The sequence below is a fragment of the Corvus hawaiiensis genome, chromosome 13 (assembly GCF_020740725.1).
Source record: "Corvus hawaiiensis isolate bCorHaw1 chromosome 13, bCorHaw1.pri.cur, whole genome shotgun sequence".
NCBI lineage: Eukaryota > Metazoa > Chordata > Aves > Passeriformes > Corvidae > Corvus > Corvus hawaiiensis.
Genome location: NC_063225.1, coordinates 15,363,540 through 15,372,469, shown reverse-complemented (window position 1 = coordinate 15,372,469; position 8,930 = coordinate 15,363,540). Strand labels below are relative to the sequence as shown.

General features: G+C 40.1%; 1 protein-coding gene across 2 annotated transcripts; it reads right to left on the bottom strand.

The window, feature by feature from the left end:
* Window positions 1-499: 499 nt before the first annotated feature.
* On the bottom strand, window positions 500-7,808 carry MPHOSPH10 (M-phase phosphoprotein 10). Of its 2 annotated transcripts, none has more exons than XM_048318218.1 (11): window positions 7,681-7,808; window positions 6,227-6,884; window positions 5,276-5,430; window positions 4,698-4,869; window positions 4,284-4,425; window positions 3,802-3,869; window positions 2,988-3,125; window positions 2,664-2,774; window positions 2,317-2,424; window positions 1,547-1,777; window positions 500-705 (listed from the first exon to the last, which is right to left on the bottom strand). In XM_048318218.1, exons 1-11 carry the CDS (start codon window positions 7,746-7,748, stop codon window positions 556-558), a joined length of 2,001 nt encoding a protein of 666 aa, XP_048174175.1. In that variant the 5' UTR covers window positions 7,749-7,808; the 3' UTR covers window positions 500-555. The 2 variants fall into 2 exon arrangements, with proteins under 2 accessions (XP_048174175.1, XP_048174174.1); XM_048318217.1 differs by lacking the exon at window positions 7,681-7,808 and adding an exon at window positions 7,379-7,525.
* Between the last annotated feature and the right edge of the window lie 1,122 nt (window positions 7,809-8,930).

Below are 8,930 nucleotides of genomic sequence, written 5' to 3'. Positions count from 1 at the left end.
CATGCACTCTGGCATGACCCTGCTTGAGCAGGGAGGGTGGACCAGATGACCCAACTCTGGTCCCTTCCAACCCAAACCATTCTGGGATTCAGTCTAAGTTATTAGTCTAAGCCAGTTCCTAGCTCTGGGTTCCCACAGGCTTAAAAACCTTTTGTGTCCTCCCTCTCTCCCAATCATGATTTCAAAATATAATTTCTGTAATTTAAATGCCTGGGTACATCTTAAATTCTTCAATAAACGCAGTTACTCCTGCTAGAGATACAGAGCTATTACAACAGCAGATACAAAGCTATGGGCTATAGATTAAAGAGACTGTAGAGTCACAGCATATGTCAAGTATTGTACATGATTGTATATCTGCCCACAACAAAAACCTTTCTTTTTGGAATAAATCAGAGGTCTATGGTAGAAAATATAAGTAAAATCTACAGGAAACTGTCTGAACATCACCTCACAAGCTCACAAAGCATTTTAAAGATCAACACAGAATAAAACCTACTCAAATTTGGAAAAAAATTTTAATATATACAAGATGCAACATATAAAAAACGTAAATTACAACTTCAGTTTATGAACAGAGAGTGCTTTCTCCTTCTTCTGTTTCTTCTTTAATTTGCTTGCATCTTTGATTTGCATTCTCACTTGATCTTGCAGCTGAGAAAAGAAGGCCTGGGATGATTTCAAGGCCTTGTCTTTACCTTCATCCTGTCAATGGACAAAACATTTGTTATAACCGAGAAATGTACAAACAGTACCATTATATTACTTACTAGTTACTCACACATAATGGTATTTGACTTCAAAAAGATCTGGTAACTGATTTTCAAAGGGTATTTTTCACCACATTTTTATTCCACTCCTACTATCTAAAGAAATAAAGATTACATTCTCTTTCTAAGTAGCAATTAGCATGATCGGTAAGAGCAGGGGCATATCAAGAACAGATCCTGGCACATCATGAATTACAACTGGGTACCTGTATTTTGTATTCTGCTTGCCTTCTGAAAAGGTAAGCACAAGCATCTGGAAGTAATGAAGTTATTTTTCCTATTAGTTTCTAATACTTCAGAATTTCAGAGATTTTTAGAATTTTATTTAAAAGACATCGTAAGTGGTACACAAGTTTACTGTTTTATAGCATGCAAAATAATATCAATCTGATGAGAGTATAGGGAAGGCTCCAAAATAAGGACAAAGTTAAATAGGAATATTGTATTACAAAACAGTTTAAGTTACCCAAAGCTTATATAGAACATAGAAACCTAATGTGCATTCAAGTAGTCCCACTTGATGAAGTGGAATGGCTTCAATGCAGGAAATAAAGAACATCTATTTGCAAGAATATCACCTTGTGGACCTTGAAATAAACAGAAAAGTAGCACCTCACACAAAATCATTTCTTCCTGATGAACATACTTTTATGTAAAGTAATTGTATCATACAGCTTTTTCATATTTTTCCAACCTTATACTTGTAATTCTCTGGGATGAAGTTTCCTTTCCTCTTTCTAGATAAAAATTATCTATCCTTGGGATTTTAGTCTTACCTTGAGCAGAGATGCTTTGCCTTCTTTGGTAAGCCTTTTTAATTTTGCTGCAGCAGCTTTTTTGCTAAGTTTTGTGCCTTGTTCTGGTTTCATCTTTTCAAGAAGCTTTTGACGTTTCTCCTTTTCCCTTCGCCTCATTCGTTTACGGAGCTTTTTCCTTCTTAGGTCTCGTTTCTTGTCTGTGGGAGTCTTTTCTGCATCTGTTTTTACATCACCAGCTTTGTTCTTTTCCTAAAGAGAAGAAGATCTTTAGATCCATAACAGTGCAAAAGACAAGACTCATTTCACAGAACTCAAATCTGTCTCAGCATTTCCATTATTACAAGTGCCAGCTCAGGATAAGGCAAAGGTCAAAAACTGGCAAAAGCTGGGAAATGAGATTTGTAGAGTTGGTCCAGGACAGGCTAATCACTCTGCTCTAGTGACATTTAGCTTTCCCCTTCCCAATACCCACATATATGTTGGGACAGCAATGGCCATCACATAACAGTCTAGACCAAAACCAAAGCATAATACTATGGCCTACGGGAGCCAAATAAAATATACTCTTTACCCAGATAGAAAAAAACAAACAAACAAACAAAAAACACCTCACTCCCCAAAACCCCCCAACAACCACCAATGCTAAAATTCTAGACAAAAAGGTCCACAAGGTGAGGAAACACCCACCAGGATGAGAAGGGGCAGAATTTCCACTGATCTGAGAGACAGTACAACCTTCTATAAACCACACAGATCCTCTCCCAGTCCTTATGCCATTTTATATTTACCTTGATCTCCTCTGGTGCTAAGAGAGCAGCATCACTAACAGCAACTGGTGCTACTTCTTCCACACTGATAGCTGGAAGGTTCGAAACGATTTTAACTTCTGGCACCGGCTAGAAATAAGGCGACACATTCAGGACTGAGCACACCATCTCAGCAGCTGACAGACAACTGAAGATCCCAAGTATTTGGGTTTGTTTAGAGTCAATCACAGTGCATTTAATATGAAATAAGAATGAGCTCAGTAAACATCAATGTTTACTTTACTTTCCATTTCTGGAATATATTTTAAAGTATCCAGTTCAAAGAAAAAGGGAGAAAGCCCCCAACTTTATGAAACTTATGCACTTACTGGTTTGGGTGTGAAGTGGAAATTACAAAGCGCATCCAGCTTCTGGAAGAGTGAATCCATCATTTCCTGAATTTCTTTGTGTTCAGGATTTTCTTCCTCTTCAGTCTTTTGCTGCATTAGAAATGCAATGTAATTGTAACACCATTCATACAGCCATTTTACTTTAGGAAGTGTGGTAACAACACAATGTACAATTCAGAGCCATTTCACTGGTGAACACTTAGAGAAAGACTCAAATACTTCCACTTTGAAAGTGTATAAGTGAACACACAAGATTATGTGGTGTGAGCTTCAAACCCAAAGGCAAGGCATTGTTTACGGTACCTGGTGAAGTTTCATGTATTCTTGCTCGTAGATTTCAGCAAGACTCAGCTTACTCTTTTCATGATCCAAAGTGATCCGTTTCTTGTACTCAAAAGCTTCCTCTTTGGGTTTTTCTTTTGGTACTACATCATCCCATGCCTGAGAAAGTCATAAAGTAATGACCAAGTGCAACTACAGTCAAATATCAGCTACATCTTATTTAGAACATTTTTCAATTATTTATCTGGCACATTAACTAGTTTATGCATGTGGCTTCCCAGGACTCATTAAGTTTCACACTTTCATTTGGAAAAAAAAAAAGTAGTAAAAGTTACAGGTCTAGCTTGTGTCGTTGTTTTTAGTGAATGAGGGCAAGAGCTGTAACAAGTTAACAAACTCCTCCCCATCTTTTTTAATTCAACGAACAATAAGGCTCAACAAGCTGTGAGATACAAATTTTCTATCAGTGGCTTTGAAGAAAAACGAAGTAAAAAACTGAGTTTGGGTCACTGCTCAGAATGCTCAGAGCACTAGTTATGGTAACAGTCAAAACTTACAGACTGGCATTATATTCCAAATAAATCCTTACAGTTTCATATGGACACACGCATGTTTTGAAGTGCACCAAAGCTTGGCGCGTAACAGGGATATAAAAATGGGGCTCCTTAGAAATCTAAAGACATGTTCATCAAGACAAAAGCATACAACAACCTGTTGCAGAAATTAAGAGAACTCTACACCTAACATTGGAAATGCTTCAAACTCATCCTTAGAATGTGCCATGTGAACCAAGCCTATGAAAAATATAAGGAGGAACAGGTAAGATAGTATTAACCTCATCCAATATTCTCTGTTTAATGATATCTTCAAGCTGAAAAGTAGTTTCTTCTGTGATCACAGGTGCTGAAAGGAAGAAGTGAAGTATTTTAAGATTAATGTTTCTCCAGCAAGAAATAGTTCTTGTTCTACGAAGAATAAACTACAGAAAAGAAAGTAAGGCCTTCACAAAAATGTGGCAATTGAAGGTGAAGTAAGTAAATATAAGTACAAGTAAGTCATATTATGTGAGGCTCATAAATTACCAGGTCTGCCACTAAAGTTATGATTTTCCAGGTAAATTAAAAATTAACAAAAAATATTATAATTTCCTGTAGTTTCCACTGTGAAAATGCACAACCTCAAAATGACATCAAGAAGTTTAACTTGGTGTTCTGTTACCCTGCTCCTGAGTCACAGGTGTTTTCAGCAAGGTCAAAGGGCAGAACACCCAACATGGTCTGCCACATGCAGTCAGGAAAGCCCTGTCCCTCTCCTTACCCATTCGGACTGCATGGTCAAAAAGTACTGTTTCTTCCAAAAGGCTGTTCTCAGGGCGTTTTTGTCCAGTCACTTCTCCTTTAAGCTGCCAAGGTTTCTCCTCTAACAATGCTTCTTCTAAACTTTTTATTTTTTTGCTCATCTGAAAAACACAATTTCCTAAGAAGTTTAAAATAGAACGCACTCATAAACCCACAGCAAGAAATTAATATTTACTTCAGGTACATGAGGGAATATATGATTGCCGATGTATCTATGTAGATAAACCACGTTTTTCTTAAATTTTAAACACCCTCTTCATATTTGCTAGACTGAACAAATGGCACAACCAGTCAAAAAAAAAAAAAAAAAATTGCCACTCTTTTGAAGTATTAGCCAAATAAAATATGAAAAAAACAACCAAACCACAATTACCTTCTCCTGTCTCTTCTCAAAAGATGACTTTATTTCACTGGGATTGATGCTCTTCTCTAATTGCACTTCAGTTACATCTTCTGTTTCACTGTCATCTGGCAAACTAAAAGTTACTTTTTTAGAAGCTTCTTTACTTCTTATGTGCTCCACCATTTCATCCATGTCCTCAAATCTGTAACAATAACATTTAATATAAAATAAAGGTAGAGAGGCCTCTATAATTTTTCACATGAAGATGTTTCAGCCCTTAGACGTTTACCTGTTACAACTAACTTACACTTTACAACCAGTCTCAAAGACTCCCCTAAAGGTAGAGGACTCTAGGGAAACTTCTGGATAATAAAAAAACTTTGAACAACTCTAAAATGCTTTATTCACATAAATATCAAGGGATAATACTAAAAAAATTTAAATAAACTGATTTTAAATAAGGTGACAACACAAACCATGAATATACAACAGTTAACTGAGAATGGCAAACTATGACCAGAGTGAGTGTGGCATTCCCAGTATTTTCTACTTCACTTTAGTGTAAAATTACAAGGATATTTTCACCTGCAAATAATGCCTATACTTACTCAGACATACTTTCTTCATTTTGCTCTTCAACAGCACTGTCTGCTTCCTCTTCCTGATCCTCTTCAGCATCATTAGCTACTAAATCATCATCATCATCATCATGAACTGAATCAAAGAAATCTTTGTACATCATATCTCTAGAACTTTTAATTGGCTAAAAAGGTGAGAGGGAAAGAAAAAACCAAACAACAAACCACAAGTGTTAAGACTGACAGAAATGAAAGGGTATCCTGTCTTTTAAAGTTTTTAGTGCCTGAGGAACAGCACTACTTGTGTAACAGTAAGTCAGGTTAGTGATGCATTAACCTGTGGTAGGGCATCATAGCAAAACTGATTTCTTTTACCGCTATTTACAATTCTCTATGACTTAAACATACAGAAGTCAAGGAGCTGTATATTTTGCCAAATACTTGTTGGAAAGCACACAAATTCCCTGGGTATATTTCTTACTTGCTACTGAGAATGTCTGGTAATCTTAAATAATAAAATACTTGTTTTTGAAACAATTGCTCATCAATTTAAGTTATATCAGAGTTACAAAGCCATGTCCCTGGAAAAAGCCCTTTGTTCTGCATCAGCCACCTTAGTGATCTTTAACTGCCAGATGCTGAGTGACAAATCTTTTTCATTTGCTGTGTCACCTATTCTGCAATTCTTCAAGGTCCCTTATTTCTTGTGGGTACTATCTCTTCCTTTATTTATGTAAAAGCCCAAGGCCCATCTAAGGGGAGACTGGAATAGCAGGATACTATGTTCTCCTACACTAGGACTGTGTCCTACCAGATATTCATTGTTAAAAGTAAAGCTTCAGAAGTAATCATTAGCCACTAAACAAATTTAACTTGGCAGTTTCTACACAGAGTTAAACAGCTTATGGTCATCCTAACAGATATCAGATTTTGATTTAAAGGAAAAGAGATATCAGAAAATTATTTTACTGGTATTCTTACTTTGACTTTAGCTTCTTCAGAGTCTTCTTCCTCATCATCTGAGATAATGTCTTCAAAATAATTAATATCTTCTTCTTCTTCTTCTTCTTCTTCGTCTTCCTTCTCTGCATGTTCTAAAAAAGCTTCCATCTCAGCCAGCTTGAAAAACTTGTCATCCACTACAGATTTTTTTCCCTTTTTTTTCAATGTGGTTTCCTTGGCTGTTTTAGCTTGTTGCTCCAGTGCTTCAATATCAAAGTCAATATCAGAATCCTCATCACTGTATTTCTGCATTATGCTTTCTCTGAGTTCACTTTGTTCTTCTTTAGCTTTAGTTTTATCTTTATCTTTTGTATAAACACTCTTCTGTTCAGTTTCTGCTTCCATTATGGTGTCTTCCAATTCCTTGTCACTGCTGGTCTCCACATCTGAGCCGTCCTCTTCCTGGTCTGAGAGAAGGCAAAGATCTTCATCCTCGGCATCCCTTGCAATGGATTTCTTGAAGAAATCGAGAACTGCATTGTTCTGGAGCTCTAGTTGCTGCCAAATCTGTTCTTCATCAAAATTTTCTATCACCAGCTCTTTTAGAGGACCCCCACGAACTATGTGAGTTCCTTTATTCAAATCGTAGAGAGTCTTTGTCATTGCTCTGAAGTCGGCTGCCAGTCCATCCTGCACACTAAGAGCACAATAAATAAAAGATCTTAACACCGTCCATTAAGTTAATCACACGGTCACACTGCTGCTCTTTTTATATCTGCTTTGGTAGTTTCTGGTGCTACAGAACAGCATCTTTCAACAATTACTACTGTGGCCTAACTTTCTACACATCTCTTGAAGTACTGCTAGTACACATTCATAGAAAAAAATAGACAGAATTCTTAATCCTTTCAGCTTTATTACACTTGGTGTATGAAGTAGCAGCTAGACAGAACATTCCAGCTTTCTATAGCTGCATCTTACAATACGCTGATCGTATTTAAGCACCTCAGACATTTTTGGGAAGTAAACAGTACAGCACTAAACACCTCAATCGTCCAAGAGCCAGACCCCAAGTTTCAAAGAGGTAACTGCCCTTCTCCACCGCCTCACTCCTCAACTTTTACACCTGGGCAGTCTTCTCCAGATTTTTCTCTAGGGCTACCAGTGCTTCCCCCCGCCGCCCCGCGGTACCTGAGGAAGCACTCGGGACGCGCCGCCGCCGCTCCCGCCACCCTGAGGCACGTCTGGATCCCCTGGATCCCCGGGATGCCCGGCACGGCCGCCATTGCCCCGCACACACGTGGGTACCCGGCACCGCCTCCACCGCGCGGCCCAGCACTCCGGTCCGGCCGGCTCCCGCGGCCGCCGCCAAGGTTCCGCACACAGTGGTTCCGTTCCGCCCACGAAACCCTGCCCCGCCCCGCCTCCCGGGCCACGGCATTCCCGCCTCCTCAGCCATGGCATTCCCGCCTCCCGAACCAAAGCATCCTCACCTCCTGGCCCTGCCCTCCGTCAGAAGTGCCTCGTTGTCCCAGAACCGCAAGCAGGGTATGGCAGTCATATACCGGCGGCTGCTGCTTCCCGCCCTGGGAAGGGCACGGTGTTGCTACAGACCAGGATGTGCATCAGCACAGGGAAACCTGCTCTAAATATAGTGAAGCTACAGTCGTCTTCACAGTTTTGAGTCTCTGACCTAGATACAAGGGCTGTTTTGGAACCGCACATTTCCAGCTGATTCTGTGGGCAAAACCCCCGATCTTACCTGGTGTCTCCCAGCGCAGGCTAACAAGGCATGTACACACCCCTTCACCATCAGCACAGCACTTCCCAGTGCTCTTCAACTCCCCTCTTACATTATGTAGTTTTCCTTAAAGTTAATTTTATAAAGTCAAATTAAGCCTTACACCCATAGACCCCTTCCAGCCACCCACAGCCCTTCCGCAACTTGATCCAAAACTGTGACCAACCTTCCAACTTCAATACTGCTCTTGCCCCTGCTGCTTTCTTGTTTCCTTCCTACCAACAAATGAAGCCTTTTCAGTGCAAAGAACGCCCTGCAATGCCACTTCTGTGTGTCCCATCACTGTCACTTTGCACACTCAAAAAACCATGGTGTGGAGCAGGGCCCAGCCAGCAGAGCCATGAGTGTGACCTGTACCTGCAATTCACTGAACATCAGAAACACACCTGATACACAACCTGGGCTGGAAATTGAAAGTGTCATATATTGGGACTTTTAAATATCCATCGTGACCGCTGATATTAATCTGCACTTTTAACTAATCACGTGTAATCAGATTTGAAGTGGCACAAGCTGTTTATCTATTTAGGATATATCTCAGCAACTCGTAGGGTGCTATGCCTGACACAATGGGAGTGCAGCATCAGCAGACAGCCTCCTCGCTATCCTGAGTCTCTCTGGCACAATGCTCCATGGCAACCTGGCCTGTATCAGATATAGTGCAGCCAGCAGGACCAGGGAAGTGATTCTTCCTCTGTATTCTGCACTGGTAAGGCCACACCTTGAGTTCTGTGTCCAGTTCTGGGTCCTTCAATTCAGGAAGAACATTGAGGTGCCGGAGCAAGTCCAGAGAATGGCAACAGAACTGGAAAAGGAACTGGAACACAAGTCTGATGAGGAGCAGCTGAGGAAGCAGGTGGGCCTCAGCCTGGAGAAAGGAGGCTTGGGATGACCTTACTGCCCTCTAGAACTCCCTACACCAGGAGGGTGTAGCCAGGTGAG